The sequence below is a fragment of the Delphinus delphis genome, chromosome 10 (assembly GCF_949987515.2).
Source record: "Delphinus delphis chromosome 10, mDelDel1.2, whole genome shotgun sequence".
Lineage (NCBI taxonomy): Eukaryota > Metazoa > Chordata > Mammalia > Artiodactyla > Delphinidae > Delphinus > Delphinus delphis.
The window spans coordinates 39,292,078-39,312,341 of record NC_082692.2 but is presented as its reverse complement, the minus strand read 5'-3'; the positions used below and the strand labels follow the sequence as shown (position 1 = coordinate 39,312,341).

The following is a 20,264-nucleotide window of genomic DNA, read 5'->3' as shown; positions in this document are numbered from 1 at the left end:
ATGTAAAATAGATAGCTAGTGGGAAGCAGCTGCATAGTACAGGGAGATCAGCTCAGTGCCTTGTGACCACCTAGAGGGGTGGGATAGGGAGGGTGGGAGGGAGACGCAAGAGGGAGGAGATGTGGGGATATATGTATATGTATAGCTGATTCACTTTGTTATACAGCAGAAACTAACACAACATTGTAAAGCAATTATACTCCAATAAAGATGCTTAAAAAAAAAAAAAAGGGAGGGAGGAGGGTCAAAGTAAGAGAGGAGACATGATGAAAGCAATGGTTTAGGGACGGTCTTAGAAGCTGGAGGAAGGGGCTACCAGCCAAGGAATGTGCACAGTCTCTAGAAGCTGGAAAAGTCAAGGAAACAGATTCTTTCTTTGTAGAAGACTGAATAATGGCCACCCAAAAGTATTAGGTCCTAATTACTAGAACCTGTAAATCTTACTGTTTTCGTTTCCTAGGGCTACTGCAACAAAGCACCACAAACTGGGTGGCTTAAACAGATAATACATTTGTTTTATCTGAGGTACAAGTCTGAAATCAGGGTGTCAGCAGAGTTGGTTTCTTCTAAGGCTCTGAGGGAGAATCTGTCGCATTCCTCTTTTCTAGCTTCTGGTAGCCTGAAGTAGACGGCATTCTCCCTGATTCTTCACATTGCTGTACTTCTGTATGTGTCTGTCTCTTCATGTGACACATGTCTTTTCATAAGGACACCAGTCAGATTGGATCAGGGTCCCACACAATTCCAGTATAACCTCACATTAACTAAGTACATCTATAATGACCCTATTTACAAATGAGGTCACATTGTGAGGTACTGGGGGTTAGGACTTCAACATATGAATTTGGGGGCGGGGAGTGGGGGAGACACAACCCATAACAATTACCTAGGTGATTAAGTTGATCTTAAAATGGGGAGATTATCCTGGATTATGTGAGTGGGCCCTAAATCCAATCAGAAATATCCTTATAAGAGAGAGGCAGAGGGAGATTAGATACACACAGATGACGACCATGGGACCCTGACGTGACCATGGAGGCCTAGACTAGACTAGCAGCCACAGGTAATGAAATACCAGCAATTAAAAAAAAAAAAAAAAAAAAGCAACTGAAAGAGGCAAGGAACGGATTCTCCCCTAGAGCCTCCATAGGAAATATGGCCCTGCCAACACTCTGATTTCAGCCCAATGAACTGATTTTTGATTTCTGCAACTAGACACTAGTGATAGCTGCACAACATTGTGAGTGTACAAAATGTCACTAATGGTACATTTCTGTATTATGTGTATTTTACCGCAAATCAAAGTATATATCCCTCAAACTGTGGACAGGATTGAATGGAGCTATCTTTCTTTGTTGAGGTCAGGATCCCTGTCTCCTCCACATGGAAGCACAAGAAAATCAACTCAAAATTTCTAAGAAATCAATCGTTGCGGATTTTAATTATGAAGTGCAAAGCAAAGTTCTATTGTCAGCCCAGTATCTGCACCCACCAACCAGGCAGTCCTCTTCTCAGGAACCCCTTCAGAGCACTTCTGCCTCTAAGATAAGGAGGCTTCCAAAATATGGATTTTTAACAAATTCAAATAGTTGCAAATCAGAGACTCCATCTAGGCAAGCCTCACTGTCTATGAAACACATCCTTTTTCTGGGCTTCCCCATCTCGAGGATGTCCAGCTACAAGATTGGAAACTGAACGATCCAGGCCCTCCAGCTTTTCTGGTCACAGTAAAGGTCCACTGTTGGCCTGGCTCTGTCACCCATCTAGGCTCTACTCTCTAAAAAAGGAAGTCAATCAGGAGAAATCCTGGGCTAATGGAACTCAAATCCCCCTTCAGATGTTCTTCCTAGACTTCCTAGATGTTCTTCCTATATTCAGCTCCCTCCATCTCCTGAAATGGTGAGAACATTGATTGTCTTCGCCCTATCTTGAGAGCAGAAAGTGAGTTTCCATTTTCTCTCTTATCCATTACCAACAAAGGGCCAAATGTGAAGGGAACATTTCCTCATTTCAGCCGTCCTAGGTCAGGGCTGGTCTGCTGCGGTCTGCCCGAGAATGAGGGGCTGGATCTCAACAAGCCCAGGAGACAAGCCCAGGTCCTTCCTAAAACAGCTCTCATTTGTGATGCCAACAGCAGAGCTCACAGCCACAACTGCCAGGGACAGTCTCAGTCTGGAAGTGGGAAGAAGGGTGGAGGGTGTTCCACACTGGGACGCCCACATGGCCTCTGTCGGGAAGAACAGGGGCTTCTAAGCTTAGAGAGGAAGGAACAGGAGACTTACTCAGCCACTCAGCTAGAGAACAGGACTAAGGATAAACTTGACCAAACCAGTCAATGATCCAACTGGCCAAGACTGAACTCTGGACACCTGAGAGAGAGAGAGCGCACAGGAACTCGGACCTGTCCTCAGCAGGACGCCCGCTATGAGCCAACATCCATTGTCATCTGGCCCCAGCTAGCGCCCTGCTTCAGAACCCCTGCAACAGAAGAGAAAGCTGAGGCTCTCACTCTTCCTGACCTCTTGTGGCATCATTTGAAACCTTCAGGGGAATCTGGTCCTGGAAATGAGGTTTCTAGTAACTTTTTTCAATCACACTCAATCCTGAGAACTGAATTAGACAAAACCAATTTCTGACTTCCAGAAATATACTCACATTTTGGATAATTCCACAGAATTCTCAGAGCCCTCAGAGAAATGCTTTACCCTCAGAGAAAATGTTATATAATGTTATAGTACCTGCGTGTCTTGGCTTCTCAGCCTTGCGTGCTGAAGGCAGCACCTGGAGGAAAAACCAGGGCCTGCCGGCTGCTCACTAGTGGGGGGCAGAGGACACAGGGCCTGGCCACAGCTGCCACACAGGAAGCATGGCGTTTGCTTGCAGTTCAGAAGTTTATTAGTGAATGAGTTTGGGCCAGCCAGTGTTTACATGCTTGGTCACTGCAGCGTAGTGTACTGGCTGCAGACGGGGAGAGGGCTTGCTGCTCTGCTGGTCACTGGTGATGTCACCCCAAGAGAATGATGGGCTTCTCTCCTGGGTCCAAGGTACCAGGGCTTGGAGCCAGTGTCATCAGAGAGACCCCACTTCTGTCTCCAGTGCCTGGGCTGGGGGGATGAGGGTTTTTAAGATCTCCATGTAGAAGGGGCCAAACACCTGCTGATTGTGGTGCGTTAAGTTGACGAACTTTTGGCCCAGTTCTGCCAGCTCTGCCTCAATGAGGGTAAGGCCTCCAGGGAGGTCTAGCAGAGACCGCTGCACACCAAGAACCAAACAGCATTTGAGGAACAAGTGGATCCGCTGACCTGTGAGCAGGAATAGACAGTGAGAAGGGAAAGAGCAAACAACTTTCAGGGAGAAACACTGCCCCCTGCACTCTACTCACCCAAGTTCAAAGTTAACTGAGATAGTCACTGACCTACCCACGCACCTAGACATAAGGAAATTTTTTTGGGATGTTTTGTTTGGGAAGGGGGCTGCTACCTAATTCCCAAGGACAAAGCAAAGATCCAAAACTAGTGGGCTAGCACATTTCTAGTCAAAAGATTCCTTAAGTATTCATCAGTTAAATCCTGGTATTTGACATAACAGGAGGATCTTTGACTGACCCTTCAGATGGCTGAGGTTAAGAGCAAGGTCAAGTTCATGGCCACCATTCCAACATGGGACAGGGGAAACCCCTGCTTTGGGAACATGTCCTCCAGCCTAATTCAGCATCAACTTCTTGTTGGCAGGGAGTGGGTGTCACATGTCTTAGACTGCAGCCAAAAATGACCCAGAAGGCCAGGGATGACTTAACCACATTGGCTGGACAGTATGCCACACCTAGAAGCCATGAATTCCCGGTACAAATCTTCCTTCAACCATAGAGTCAGTCTTTAAACTAAAAGGGATATATTTTCAACCCAGCATTATACAACAACTAAAGCCTACACAGTGACTTGCCCAATCATCATGCCCTTTATGGTTAAATGGTTCAGTAAGCACCTTCCAGGGTGGGGACTGGCTCTCGCCTCAGCATTCCCACCACCCCACAGGCATGCTCACCAATGACACTGTGGACACAGTTCTCCTTCTTGGTGATGTTCTGGAGCTCTCCTATCAGCGATGCTGTGTTGTCGCTGCTCAGAGCAGCAAGGCCCATGTTCTGGAGGCTCTGATGGATTTCCTGAGACACCTGTTCACTCACAGTCAGCATAGCCTCCTCCTCAGGCCTAGACCGTGAAGGAGAGTAAGCTGGTACCCAGGGGTGGCCCTGAGCCCCGAAGCTCCACACCAGAAGTTGGGCCCATGTGAGGGAGATGCCCAGCCACCCTTCTGCCCTCACCCCAGGCCCTGGAAGCACAGAGCCCAGTGGGCAGGGTCAGTGTCTTCACTGTTACCCTCCAGATACTGACTTCTTTCTCTGTATGATACCATGTTCTTCTTCTTAGAAAACAAGATAAACTATAAAATCAACTCTGGACAAGGATTTCGTATCCACTCAGCATTCTTCAGCCCCATGGGGTTTATTCATGTATGCACACTTTTAACACTTTCTTGGACATTTTCCATGGTCATCTGTCATACTCTCACCAATTACAATGACAAACCTGGCCTTCCGATTCCGCATTTTCCTTTGGTGTGACACCCTGCGCTCAGTGATATTCAATCAACATTGCTGACTGGTCGACTCCTGGAGATACGTACGACCAGCCCACTCAACTAGATAAAGACTCTTCTGTAGCGAGCAAGCTAGTGAATCATTTTATAGGAAACTATCCTCCACGCTACACTTCTGGAAGGAAGTTTTATTTTTCTTTGTTACAAGCCCCAAGGCCACTTATGGAAAGATACCAACAATCTTTGTGAATGATTCCAAAGGGCCTTTCTGTGGTTTGTTGTGGAACGTAAGGCATCCTTCATTACCTGCCTGTGCCTTCATATCACCTGTCGTTACTCTAAAAAAGACCTATGCAACTCACCTGGACTTCAACTCCTCCATCAGGGCTTTGGTTATGCGTTTCAGCTTATCCACAAGCTGAGGCGAGCCAAACAGAACACTGCCAGAGAAGCTGCTGGCCACTAGCAAGACCGAGGCCAGGATGGTTAACTGGCGCAGCTGGGCCCCCAGCTCCTGCAGCTGGGCTCTGTCCATCAGCAGGGTCTGGGGAAGCAGGCAGAGTGGGTCAGGAGAGGAAGGTCCCCATGCAAGTCCTCAGTCCCAGACAACAAGGCAAGGCCCCCCACAGTCCTACCTCAGGGAACTCTTCATCTTCGGGGTCCCAGAGGAGGAGGTTCAGGAAGCCCTGGGACAGCACCATTTTGGGGTTGAGGGGCTCCGGGCTGTTGGCTGCCTCACTTGGAGAGGGGCAAACCACACTGGAGGAGTCGGGAGAGTCAGGGCAACTAGGCGGCGGCGTGGAGAGGTCTGCCGCCGCTCGGGTCAGCCACTTGGTAGTGTGATTGAGGCCTGTGACAGGAAGAGTGCGTAATTATCTTCAGCTCCTACAACACGGAGGCCTTGGGACGAAGATTCAAGATCTCCTCCTCCTCAATAAGTAAATGCTTTGGTGGAGGGAAGTCTTTCTGGCTTAGATTAACTATTCCTTCTGCCACCCCCATCTGAGGAAGAAACTTTCTGCTCCTAAAAAGAGGCAGAGTACTCTCTCACATCATTAAAGTCAGACCCAAAGTCATATTCCCTGCTCCTGCCCTCAAGTTATATACATACTAGGCTGCTTGTTGAGGAGTTCCTGAAATTTAGCTCGTTCACACTGGATGGAATGTTCCTGCAGTTGGGGCTGAAGGCTCTGGATAGTGTAGTTCACCATGTCCATTTTCATCAGGCCCAGAACCTGGAAGATTCCTCTGACACAGGAGGAAATAGAATATTTATACTATGAAAGGAAATCCAGTGAGGGGGAACCTACACAAGATATCATTAAATCACCATATTCTAGAGGTAGGAGGGGCTTTAAAACTAACTTAGTTCTGCCTCCTAAATTTACAAAAGATGGCACTGAGGCCTAGGACCCAAGGCCCAGAGTGAGTAAGTAAGTGAGTGAGTGGCAGAGCTAGGAACAGATAAGTCTCTGGATGCTAAAGCCTTCAGACCTTTCCACAACAGTCATTCTATGTCTCCTAAAAAAAGAGTAGTCAGTGGAAGGACACACAGCACCATGCTGACGAACCTCTCTGGGAAGTGGGATTTTAGCTGATGCTATTTCTGAGCTATTTTTGGACAATTCACTTTTTTTTTAACTTTCTGGGTCATGGTTTCTATAGCTCTGAAAAAGGGGTAACCTCCCATCCCTATCCCTCATATTGTGTGAAATGCAATAAGAAAACCTGGGATAGGGATGTTTGAATTCCTTAGAAGAAAGGATTACATACTCCAATGATTTATGGTAGGATGGTGTATAGGGGGCAATCAATCTAAGGCCATCTTTGGAAAAGAAAAGCTAATAGACCAGAGAAAAGAGGAGTTAGTCAGGTCTTCAGTAGGGAAGAGCCAGCCAAGACAGAGGCTGTGACCCAGTGTCCGGCCCAGCTGTGCCCGGCCCAGGGGCTGAGGCAGGTTTCAAGAAACTGGTCGAGTTTCACACCTCAGTAACCGAACAGGGTCTGTGATGTTCTCTAGTTTCTGCACTGCTTCATCTCGAATTGGCGCACACAGCAGAGTCATCATGTTGAGAATGTACTTAGAGAGACGAGGGACATTCAGGGCTCCGTGTTCTGCTTCCTGCCTAAGGAGGTTCATGTCCAGGCCTTCTTCAATCTCACTTCTTAGGCGGTTCTGGCGTGGTAATAGCAGTGACAGCAAGATCTGCCCAGGAAAGAAAGTCAAAGGAGAAGTTGCTTTCTGTTCAGAGCCCCAAACTTTCTCTAATGGACAATCCCTTTAGCCAAAGACATCCCAGCCTATGTCTTTTAAGGATCAAGAAGTTATGGAAAATAGTAATGGAGGTTCCTTTAAAAACTAAAAATAGAGCTACCATATGATCCAGCAATTCCACTCCTGGACGTATATCCAGAGAAAACCATAATTCAAAATGATATATGCACCCCAATGTTGAACTGCAGCACTATTTACACTAGCCAGGACATGGAATAAACCTAAATGTCTATTGACAGAGGAATGGATAAAGAAGATGTCATATATATATATATATATATATATATATATATATATATATATATAGCAGAATATTTTACTCAGCCATAAAAAAAGAACGAAATAGGGGCTTCCCTGGTGGCGCAGTGGTTGGGAGTCCGCCTGCCGATGCAGGGGACACGGGTTCGTGCCCCAGTCTGGGAAGATCCCACATGCCGTGGAGAGGCTGGGCCCATGAGCCATGGCCAGTGAGCCTGCGCGTCCGGAGCCTGTTGCTCTGCTGCGGGAGAGGCCACAGCAGTGAGAGGCCCGCGTACCGCAAAAAAAAAAAAAGAACGAAATAATATCATTTGCACTGATGGACCTAGAGAGTGTCATACTGAGTGAAGTCAGACAGAGAAAAACAAACATCATATGATACCGCTTATATGTGGAATCTAAAAAAATGGTACAAATGAACCTATTTACAAAACAGAAATAGAGTCACAGCTGTAGAAAACAAACTTATGGTTACCAGGAGGAAAGCAGCGGTGGTGCAGGGTGATAAATTGGGAGATGGGGATTGACATATACACAATAGTATATATAAAATAGATAGCTAACAAGGACCCACTGTATAGCACAGGGAACTCTTCTTAATACTCTGTAATGACCTATATGGGAAAATAATCTAAAAAAGAGTGGATATATGTATATGTATAACTGATTCACTTTGCTGTACAGCGGAAACTAACACAATATTGTAAATCAACTATACTCCAATAAAAATTAAACAAAAAAAAAGTTAGGTCCCTAAATTTCCTAGAGGATATTATTTATCTTTGTTTAGGGGCCAATGACAGTTCGAGGGTTTAGGGGATCACTGATAGCAACAGTATATCATTTTCTATGCAGATTGAGATAAAGAGATGAATAGAGTCAAGGGGTATGGTAAAAAGAAATGCAAGGTACAACAAATATAAAATACACACCATCACACAGTGGTGAGGCACTCTTAATTTACCAAAGGAAGCATTTTTTAGATTATTTTACTTCAAAGGGCAAGAATGAAATAGGCAAAGGAACTGTTAAAAGTCCCTTGAGAGACTGGTTCAAGATGGCGGAGTAGAAGGACGTGCTCTGACTCCCTCTTGCGAAAGCACTGGAATCACAACTAACTGCTGAACTATTATTGACAAGAAGACACTGGAACTCACCAAAAAAGATACCCCACATCCAAAGACAAAGGAGAAGCCACAGTGAGACGGTAGGAGGGGCGCAATCACAATAAAATCAAATCCCATAACTACTGGGTGGGTGATTCACAAACTGGAGAACACTTATACCACAAAAGCCCACCCACTGGAGTGAAAGTTCTGAGCCCCACGTGAGGCTTCCCAACCTGGGGGTCCGGCAACAGGAGGAGGAATTCCTAGAGAATCAGACTTTGAAGGCTAGCGGGATTTGATTGCAGGACTTCGACAGGACTGGGGGAAATAGAGACTCCACTCTTGGAGCGCACACACCAAGTAGCGTGTGCATCGGGACCCAGGGGAAGGAGCAGTGACCCCATAGGAGACTGAACCAGACCTACCTGCTAGTGTTGGAGGTTCTCCTGCAGAGGCGGGGGGTGGCTGTGTCTCACCGTGAGGACAAGTACACTGGCAGCAGAAGCTCTGGGAAGTACTCCTTGGCATGAACCCTCCCAGAGTCTGCCATTAGCCCCACCAAAGAGCCCGGGTAGGCTACTGTGTTGGGTCGCCTCAGGCCAAACAACCAACAGGGAGGGAACCCAGCCCCACCCATCAGCAGGCAAGCAGATTAAAGTTTACTGAGGTCTGACCACCAGAGCAATATCCAGCTCTACCCACCACCAGTCCCTCCCATCGGGAAACTTGCACAAGCCTCTTAGATAGCCTCATCCACCAGAGGGCAGACAGCAGAAGCAAGAAGAACTACAATCCTGCAGCCCGTGGAACAAAAACCACATTCACAGAAAGATAGACAAGATGAAAAGGAAGAGGGCTATGTACCGGATGAAGGGACAAGATAAAACCCCAGGAAAACAACTAAATGAAGTGGAGATAGGCAACCTTCCAGAAAAAGAATTCAGAATAATGATAGTGAAGATGATCTAGGACCTCCGAAAAAGAATGGAGACAAAGATCGAGAAGATGCAAGAAATGTTTAGCAAAGACCTAGAATAATTAAAGAACAAACAAACTGAGATGAAAAATACAACAACTGAAATGAAAAATACACCTGAAGGAATTGATAGCAGAATAACTGAGGCAGAAGAATGGATAAGTGACCTGGAAGACAGAATGGTGGAATTCACTGCTGCAGAACAGAACAAAGAAAAAAGAATGAAAAGAAATGAAGACAGCCTAAGAAACCCCTGGGACAACATTAAATGCAACAACATTCATATTATAGGGGTCCCAGAAGGAGAAGAGAGAGAGAGAAAGGACCCGAGAAAATATTTGAAGAGATTATAGTCAAAACCTTCCCTAACATGGGAAAGGAAATAGCCACCCAAGTCCAGGAAGCACAGAGAGTCCCATTCAGGATAAATCCAAGGAGAAACACGCCGAGACACATAGTAATCAAATTGGCAAAAATTAAAGACAAAGAAAAATTATTGAAAGCAGCAAGGGAAAAACAGCAAATAACATATAAGGGAACTCCCATAAGGTTAACAGCTGATTTCTCAGCAGAAACTCTACAAGCCAGAAGGGAGTGGCATGACATATTTAAAGTGATGAAAGGGAAGAACCTATAACCAAGATTACCCTTCCCAGCAAGGATCTCACTCAGATTTGACGGAGAAATCAAAAGCTTTACAGACAAGCAAAAGCTCAGAGAATTCAGCACCACCAAACCAGCTCTACAACAAATGCTAAAGGAAGTTCTCTAAGTGGGAAACACAAGAGAAGAAAAGGACCTACAGAAACAAACCCAAAACAATTAAGAAAATGGTAATAGGAACATACATATTGATAATTACCTTAAACGTGAATGGATAAAATGCTCCAATCAAAACACACAGGCTTGCTGAATGGACACAAAAACAAGACCCATATATATGCTGTCTACAAGAGACCCACTTCAGACCTAGGGACACATACAGACTGAAAGTGAGGGGATGGAAAAAGATATTCCATGCAAATGGAAATCAAAAGAAAGCTGGAGTAGCAATACTCATAGCAGATAAAATAGACTTTAAAATAAAGAATGTTACAAGAGACAAGGAAGGACACTACATAATGATCAAGGCATCAATCCAAGAGGATATATAAATATATATGCACCCAACATAGGAGCACCTCAATACATAAGGCAACTGCTAACAGCTATAAAAGAGGAAATCGACAGTAACACAGTAATAGTGGGGGACTTCTAACACCTCACTTATACCAATGGACAGATCATCCAAACAGACAATTAATAAGGAAACACAGCTTTAAATGACACAATAGACCAGATTGATTTAATTGATATTTATAGGACATTCCATCCAAAAACAGCACATTACACTTTCTTCTCAAGTGCGTACAGAACATTCACTAGGATAGATCACATCTTGGGTCACATCAAGCCTCAGTAAATTTAAGAAAATTGAAATCATATCAAGCATCTTTTCTGACCACAACACTATGAGATTAGAAACCAATTACAGAGAAAAAAACGTAAAAAACACAAATAGTACGTTACTAAATAACCATGAGATCACTGAAGAAATCAAAAAATACCTAGAGACAAATTACAATGAAAACACAATGATCCAAAACCTATGGGATGCAGCAAAAGCAGTCCTAAGAGGGAAGTTTATAGCAATATAAGCCTACCTCAAGAAACAAGAAAAATCTCAAACAATCTAACTTTACACCTAAAGGAACTAGAGAAAGAAGAACAAACAAAACCCAAAGTTAGCAGAAGGAAAGAAATCATAAAGATCAGAGCAGAAATAAATGAAATAGAAACAAAGAAAACAATAGCAAAGATCAATAAAACTATTATCTTCTTTGAGAAGATAAACAAAATTGAATAAACCATTAGCCAGACTCATCAAGAAAAAGAGGGAGAGGACTCAAATAAAATTAGAAATGAAAAGGGAGAAGTTACAACAGACACTGCAGAAATACAAAGCATCCTAAGAGACTACTAAAAGCAACTCTATGCCAATAAAATGGACAACCTGGAAGAAATGGACAAATTCTTAGAAAGATATAACCTTCCAAGACTGAACCAGGAAGAAATAGAAAATACGAACAGACCAATCACAAGCACTGAAATTGAAACACTGATTAAAATCTTCCAACAAACAAAAGTCCAGGACCAGATGGCTTCACAGGTGAATTCTATCAAACATTTAGAGAAGAGCTAACACCTATCCTTCTCAAACTCTTCCAAAAAATTGCAGAGGAAGGAACACTCCCAAACTCATTCTATGAGGCCACCATCACCCAGATACCAAAACCAGACAAATATACTACAAAAAAAGAAAATTACAGATCAATATCACTGATGAATATAGATGCAAAAATCCTCAACAAAATACTAGCAAACAGAATCCAAGAACCCATTAAAAGGATCATACACCATGATCAAGTGGGATTTATCCCAGGGATGCAAGGATTCTTCAATATATGCAAATCAATCAATGTGATACACCATAATAACAAATTGAAGAAGAAAAAACATATGATCATCTGTTTTGATCAGAAACAGAAAAAGCTTCTGACAAAATTCAACACCCATTTATGATAAAAACTCTCCAGAAAGTGGGCCCAGAGGGAACCTACCTCAACATAATAAAGGCCATATATGACAAACCCACAGTAAACATCATTCTCAATGGTGAAAAACTGAAAGCACTTCCTCCAAGATCAGGAACAAGAAAAGGATATCCACTCTCACCACTATTATTCAACATAGTTTTGGAAGTCCTAACCACAGCAATCAGAGAAGAAAAAGAAATAAAAGGAATACAAATTGGAAAAGAAGAAGTAAAACTGTCACTGTTTGCAGATGACATGATACTATATATAGAGATTCCTAAAGATGCCACCAGAAAACTACTAGAGCTAATCAATGAATTTGGTAAAGTAGCAGGATACAAAATCAATGCACAGAAGTATCCTGCATTCCTATACACTAATGATGAAAAATCTGAAAAAGAAATTAAGGAAACACTCCCATTTACCATTGCAACAAAAAGAATAAAACACCTAGGAATAAACCTACCTAGGGAGACAAAAGACCTGTATGCAGAAAACTATAAGACACTGATGAAAGAAATTAAAGATGATACAAACAGATGGAGAGATATACCATGTTCTTGGATTGGAAGAATCAATATCGTGAAAATGACTATATTACACAAAGCAATCTACAGATTCAATGCAATCCCTATCAAATTACCAATGGCATTTTTTACGGAACTAGAACAAAAAATCTTAAAATTTGTATGGAGACACAAAGGACCCCGAATAGCCAAAGCATTCTTGAGGGAAAAAAACGGAGCTGGAGGAATCAGATTCCCTGACTTCAGACTATACTACAAAGCTACAGTAATCAAGACAATATGGTACTGGCACAAAAACAGAAATATAGATCAATGGAACAGGATAGAAAGCCCAGAGATAAACCCACACACCTATGGTCAACTAATCTATGACAAAGGAGGCAAGGATATACAATGGAGAAAAGACAGTCTCTTCAATAAGTGGTGCTGGGAAAACTGGACAGCTACATGTAAAAGAATGAAATTAGAACACTCCCTAACACCATACACAAAAAAATACTCAAAATGGATTAGAGACCTAAATGTAAGACTGGACACTATAAAGCTCTTAGAGGAAAACATAGGAAGGACACTCTTTGACATAAATCACAGAAAGATCTTTTTTGATCCACCTTCTAGAGTAATGGAAATAAAACCAAAATAAACAAATGGGACCTAATGAAACTTAAAAGCTTTTGCAAAGCAAAGGAAACTACAAACAAGACGAAAAGACACCCCTCAGAATGGAAGAAAAATATTTGCAAATGAATCAACAAAGGATTAATCTCTGAAATATATAAACAGCTCATGCAGCTCAATATTATAAAAACAAACAACCCAATCCAAAAATGGGCAGAAGACCTAAATAGACATTCTTCCAAAGAAGACATACAGATGGCCAAGAAGCACATGAAAAGCCACTCAACATCACTAATTATTAGCGAAATGCAAATCAAAACTACAATGAGGTATTACCTCACACCAGTTAGAATGGGCATCATCAGAAAATCTACAAACAACAAATGCTGGAGAGGGTGTGGAGAGAAGGGAACCCTCTTGCACTGTTGGTGGGAATGTAAATTGATACAGCCATGATGGAGAACAGTATGGAGGTTCCTTAAAAAACTAAAAATAGAGCTACCATATGACCCAGCAATCCCACTACTGCGCATATACCCTGAGAAAACTATAATTCAAAGAGATACATGCACCCCAATATTCACTGCAGCTCTATTTACAATAGCCAGGTCATGGAAGCAACCTAAATGCCCATCGACAGACAAATAGATAAAGAAGATGTGGTAGATATATACAATGGAATAGTACTCAGCCATAAAAAGGAAGGGAATTGGGTCATATGCAGAAACGTGATGAACCTATAGAATGTCATACAGAGTGAAGTCAGAAGGAGAAAAACAAATATCATGTGTTAGCTCATATATGTGGAACCTAGAAAAATGGTACAGATGAAACAGTTTGCAGGGCAGACATTGAGACACAGATGTAGAGAACAAACGTATGGACACTAAGGGCTAAAGTGGCGGGTGGTGGTGGTGGTGGTGTGATGAATTGGGAGATTGGGATTGACATGTGTACACTGACGTGTGTAAAATGGATGACTAATAAGAACGTGCTGTATAAAAAATAAATTAAAAAAAACCTTGGAGTATAAAATTTTAAAAAAAAGTCCCTTGAAATAGACTATTAACCCAAAAACATAAGTTCCCTGTGGACAGAGACTCTCTTATTCATCTCTGTGGCTCTGTAACATCTAGACATTGGTGGTGGTGAGGGATAGGGTTGTTTAACTTAATGAAACACTGTGTTGTCACAGCAAGATCCCAACTGTTTAGCTTCATCTTAAACAAATAAAAGTTGCTCCATACTATCCATTTAAATGACAAACTATGCCAGTTATCCACTTGGAGCCTCTCAGTTCCAAATCTGCCCATCAGTGCCTACTCTGAGAAAATGGTGCTGGGCCCTTTAAATATTTTTCCTTTGCTGGCTGGCACAATGTTAAGTTCTGCCAGTAGAGGGTGCTAAAGAGACAATGCAAGAGGAAGCCTCTTCCTTCCTGGCTCTGGTGTGCTCCTGCCAGCAAGCTCCTGCAGCACAGCGGCTACTCTTTGTTCGAATTACTATGTGGTTTCTTTCGCCTGATTGGACCCTGACTGATACAAAATCTGTACCATGAGTGAGGTTTGAACTCAAATGGCCACATGTCCATTGGATTTGATGAGCAGAAAGTAGGAAGTACCTTAGATGCCTTAGAAAAACATGCAAACTAGAGGATGGCAGATAATCCCTACAAGAATTGGGCAGCTGGTGACCTCAGTGCAGTTGCTAGAGTTTCAGTGGTCTGAGCTTGTCAAGCTTTCCACTCCAAGATGAAAAATAAGTTGCTGTACCTCAAACCACCCATCATGAAAAAAGGCACAACACTTGTAGGACTTTGTGGATGTGGTAGGCAACATACACCACATCTGAGATTGCTACTGTGACACTCATTTAGAGTCACTCACGAGGTTGCCAATTTCAAGTGGAACCAAGTAAGACTAGGCTCTGCAGCAAGTTCAGGCTGCTATACAAGTGACTCTACCATTTAGGCCTGATCCAGCAGACTCAATGATACTTGAAGTGCCCATGGCAAGTAAGGATGCTGTCCAGAGACCTGGCAAACACCAACAGGAACATCACAGCACAGACTTCTAGGATTTGGGAGCAAATCTATGCCCTCTTCTGCAGATAACTATTTGCCTTTTGAGAAACAGTTTCTGGCTTGTGCCTGACCCTTGGCAGAAAGTAAACACCACACCACAGGACACTGGGTGACCATGTGGCCTGAGATTCCCACCAGGAACTCGGTGTTGTCTGACCTACCTAGCCACAAGACTGGACATGCACCACAGCAATCTATCATCAGATGAAAATGACCCATAAGAGACCAAGCATATCCAGGTACAAGGACAGACATACAGACCAGATTAGAATAGACGGCCCAGAAATAAAACCTGGACATATGGTCAAATGATTTTTGAGAACAACGCCAAGACCATTCAATGGGGAAAGGACAGTCTTTTCAACAAATGGTACTGGGGAAACTGGATATCCACATGCAAAAGAATGAAGTTGGGGCTTCCCTGGTGGCGCAGTGGTTGAGAGTCCACCTGCCGATGCAGGGGACACGGGTTCATGCCCTGGTCCAGGAGGATCCCACATGCCGCGGAGCGGCTGGGCCCGTGAGCCATGGCTGCTGAGCCTGCGCATCCGGAGCCTGTGCTCTGCAACAGGAGAGGCCACAACAGTGAGAGGCCTGCGTACCACAAAAAAAAAAAAAAAAGAAGAAGAAGGATGAAGTTGAACCTTACCTACACCAGATAAAAAATTAACTCAAAATGGGTGGAAGACCTAAACATAAGAGCTAAAATTCTGAAATTCTCAGAAGAAAATAGGAGTAAATCTTCATAATCTTGGATTTCATAAGATATGACACCAAAAGCAGAAGCAACCATAGACTGGATAAATGGCGCTTCATTAAAATTAAAACTTTTGTGCATCAAGGTACATTATCAAGAAAGTGAAAAAACTACCCACAGAATGGAAGACAACATCTGCAAATCATTTATCAGACAAGGGTAAACTATCCAGAATGTTTAAGGAACTCTTACAACTCAACAACAAAAAGACAGCTCAATTTTAAAATGGGCAAAGGACTTGAGTAAATATTTCTCCAAAGATGACGCAGAAGAGGGCATCAAGCACATGAAGATGCTCAACACCATTAGCCACTAGGGAAATGCAAATCAAAACCACATTAAGATTCCACTTCATGCAGGCTGTGCCATGGGAAGATCTATATTTTTTTTAAAAAAGGAAAATAAATGTTGAAAAATAAGTGAAAATGTGGAGAAATTGGAATACTCATACATTTCTGGTGGGAATGTAAAATGGTAAGTCACTGTGGAAAACAGTTTAGTGATTTCTCAATAAATTAAATATAGAATTATCACATGACTCAGCAATTCCACTCCAGGGTATATATTCCAAAGACTGGAAAAGAGATGTTCAAACAAAGACTTGTACACAAATGTTCATAGCAGCACTACTCCCAATAGCAAAAATGTGAAAACACAAATGTCCATCAACAGATGAATGGGGACTTCCCTGGTGGTCCAGTGGCTAAGGCTCCGTGCTCCCAATGCAGGGGGCCTGGGTTCAATCCCTGGTCAGGAAACTAGATCCCACATGCTGCAACTAAGAGTCCACATGTCACAACTAAAAAAAGATCCCAAAGAGAATAGAAAGCCCAGAGATAAACCCATGCACATATGATCACCTCATCTTTGACAAAGGAGGCAAGAATATACAATGGAGGAAAAACAGCCTCTTCAGTAAGTGGTGCTGGGAAAAATTGATAGATACATGCAAAAGAATGAAATTAGAACGCACCCTAACACCAAACACAAAAATAAACTCAAAATGGATTAAAGACCTAAATGTAAGGCCGGACACTATAAAACTCTTAGATGAAAATATAGGCAGAACCCTCTATGACATAAATCACAGCAAGATCCTTTTTGACCCACCTCCCAGAGAAAGGGAAATGAAAACAAAAATAAACAAATGGGACCTAATGAAACTTAAAAGCTTTTGCACAGCAAAGGAAACCATAAACAAGACAAGAGGACAGCCCTCAGAATGGGAGAAAATATTTGCAAACGAAGCAACTGATAAGGATTAATCTCCAAAATATACAAGCAGCCCATGCAGCTCAATACCACAAAAACAAACAACCCAATTCAAAAATGGGCAGAAGACCTAAATAGACATTTCTCCAAAGAAGACATACAGATGGCCAACAAATGCATGAAAAAATGCTCAACATCATTAATCATTAGAGAAATGCAAATCAAAACCACAATGAGGTATCACCTCACACCAGTCAGAATGGCCATCATCAAAATATCTACAAACAATAAATGCTGGAGAGAGTGTGGAGAAAAGGGAACCCTCCTACCCTGTTGGTGGGAATGTAAATTCATAGAGCCACTGTAGAGAACAGTATGGAGGTTCCTTGAAAAACTGTAATAGAACTACCATATGACCCCTGAGAAAACCATAATTCAAAAAGACACATGCACCCCAATGTTCATTGCAGCACTATTTACAATAGCCAGGTCATGGAAGCAACCTAAATGCCCACTGACAGATGAATGGATAAAGAAGATGTGGTGGCAGATGAATAATCCCCAGTATATCTGCCACCAGCTTTTATGGCCCCAGCATGAGCCACAGCCAACCCCACCTCCCCAGGAGACCCTCCAAGACCATCAGTCTTTTCAAGCTAATTGCTGAATCCGAAGCTGTGTAGAGAGGACCTGTGTTTTGTACTTCTAACATCCTTTGATGGACCAGCTTCCAGCTTTAAGTCAAATAGCTTTAGAGTTTAGCCCTAAGAGTGATTAAGAATCCGCCTGCCAATGCAGGGGACATGGGTTTGAGCCCTGCTCTGGGAAGATCCCACATGCCGTGGAGCAGCTAAGCCCGTGTGCCACAACTATTGATCCTGCACTCTGGAGCCCGTGAGCCACAACTGCTGAAGCCCGCGCACCTAGAGCCCATGCTCTGCAACAAGAGAGGCCACCACAGTGAGAGGCCTGCGCACTGCAGCAAGGAGTGGCCCCCGCTTGCCACAACTAGAGAAAACCTGCATGCAGCAACGAAGACCCAATGCAGGCAAAAATAAGTAAATAAATAAATAAATTTATATAAAAAAAAAGAAGATGTGGAACATATATATAATGGAATATTACTCAGCCATAAAAAGGAAGAAATTGGGTCATTTGTAGAGACGTGGATGGATCTAGAGACTGTCATACAGAGTGAAGTAAGTCAGAAAGAGAAAAACAAATATCGTATATTAACGCATATATGTGGAAACTGGAAAAATGGTACAGATGAACCGGTTTGCAGGGCAGAAATAGAGACACAGATATAGAGAACAAACGTATGGACACCAAGGGGGGAAAGCGGTGGGGAGCAGTGGTGGTATGATGAATTGGGCGATTGGGATTGACATATATACACTAATATGTATAAAATGGATAACTAATAAGAACCTACTGTATAAAAAATAAATAAAATAAAATTCAAAAAATAAATAAAAGGAAAGTGGATCAAAAAAAAATCTAGAAACAATAAATGCTGCAGAGGGTGTGGAGAAAAGGGAACCCTCCTGCACTGTTGGTGGGAATGTAAATTGATACAGCCACTACGGAGAACAGTATGGAGGTTCCTTGTAAAACTAAAAATAGAGCTACCATATGACCCAGCAATCCCACTACTGGGCATATACACTGAGAAAACCATAATTCAAAAAGATATATGCACCACAATGTACACTGCAGCTCTATTTACAATAGCCAGGACATCGAAACAACCTAAATGTCCATCAACAGATGAATGGATAAAGAAGATGTGGCATATATATACAATGGAATATTACTCAGCCATAAAAAGGAACGAAACTGAGTTATTTGTAGTGAGGTGGATGGACTTAGAGTCTGTCATACAGAGTGAAATAAGTCAGAAAGAGAAAAACAAATACCGTATGCTAACACATACATATGGAATTTTAAAAAAAGCAGCACTGATGAACCTAGTGGCGGGGCAGGAATAAAGACACAGACGTAGAGAATGGATTTGAGGGCATGGGGGGGAAGGGGAAGCTGGGATTAAGTGAGACAGTAGCACTGACATATATATACTACCAAATGTAAAATGGATGGCTAGTGGGAAGCTGCTGCATAGCACAAGGAGATCAACTTGATGCTCTGTGACAACCTAGAGGGATGGGATAGGGAGAGTGGGAGGGAGCCTCAAGAGGAAGGGGGTATGGGGATATATGTATACATATAGCTGATTCACTTTGTTATACAGCAGAAACTAACACAACCTTGTAAAGCATTTATACTCCAATAAAGATGTGAAAAAAAAAAAAATCCCACATGCTGCAACTGAAGATGCTGCACACTGCAACTAAGACGTGATGTGGCCAAAACCAAAGCAAAACAACAAATGAATAGATAAACAAAATGTGGTATATCCATACAATGGAATATTTTCAGCCATAAAAAGGGATGAAGTTCTGCCACACTGCAATGTGGATGAACCTTGAAAACATGCTAAGTAAAATTTGCCATATGTAAAAGGACAAATGTTGTATGATTCCACTTATATGAGGAATCTAGAGTAGTCAAATTCCTAGAGACAGAAGGTAATATAGAGGTTACCAGGCACGGGTGGAAAAGGGGTCTGAAGAGTTACTGTTTAATGGGTAGAGTTTCTGTTTGGGAAGATGAAACGTACTGGAAATGGATAGTGGTGATGACTGCACAACATTGTGAATGTACTTAATGCCACTGAATCGTAACACTTAACATTATTAAAACGGTAAAAATTTTGTTTATCATAATAAAAAAATCCTAAAAAGCACAAACAACTAAGTTGGTAATGTGGCACCATTCCCCAGGGAGGATCAGCCAGGCACCTTGTAGCGGATGATTTCTTTGGATCTCTTCCTTCGTGGAGGGGGCAGAGATTCACCCTCAATGGAATAGACGCATTCTGAATATGGAGCTGTCTTCCCTGTCTGCACTACTTCTGTTAGCACCAACATCCATATACTCACAAAATTTCACAGAATGCCTTATCCTCTGTCCTGGGTCCTGGTATGCCCCACAGCATTGCATCTAATCAAGGAACTCATTTTACAGCCAAGAAAGTACAGCAACGGGTTCATACCCACATACCCCTCACGGAGAGTCGACTGGTCTTAACTGAAAAGTGGAATGGCTTATTGAAGACTCAGTTACAGCATTAGTTGAGAGATAATATCCTGAA

At 42.6% G+C, this 20,264-nt stretch overlaps 1 protein-coding gene across 3 annotated transcripts in view; it reads right to left on the bottom strand.

The window, feature by feature from the left end:
• The window catches only part of TCP11 (t-complex 11), a 69,224-nt gene that overhangs the window by 27,499 nt on the left and 21,461 nt on the right, over positions 1-20,264 (bottom strand). The window contains exons 5-10 of one of the 3 annotated variants that reach the window (XM_060021976.1): positions 6,585-6,805; positions 5,711-5,847; positions 5,235-5,449; positions 4,962-5,143; positions 4,045-4,211; positions 2,739-3,302 (exon numbers count right to left, since the gene is read on the bottom strand). In XM_060021976.1, coding sequence (XP_059877959.1) covers positions 3,070-3,302; positions 4,045-4,211; positions 4,962-5,143; positions 5,235-5,449; positions 5,711-5,847; positions 6,585-6,805 — 1,155 coding nt within the window. In that variant the 3' untranslated portion in view covers positions 2,739-3,069. Of the gene's footprint in view, positions 1-2,738; positions 3,322-4,044; positions 4,212-4,961; positions 5,144-5,234; positions 5,450-5,710; positions 5,848-6,584; positions 6,806-20,264 lie in introns of those variants that run through there. The other 2 variants (XM_060021977.1, XM_060021974.1) reach the window with 2 other exon arrangements.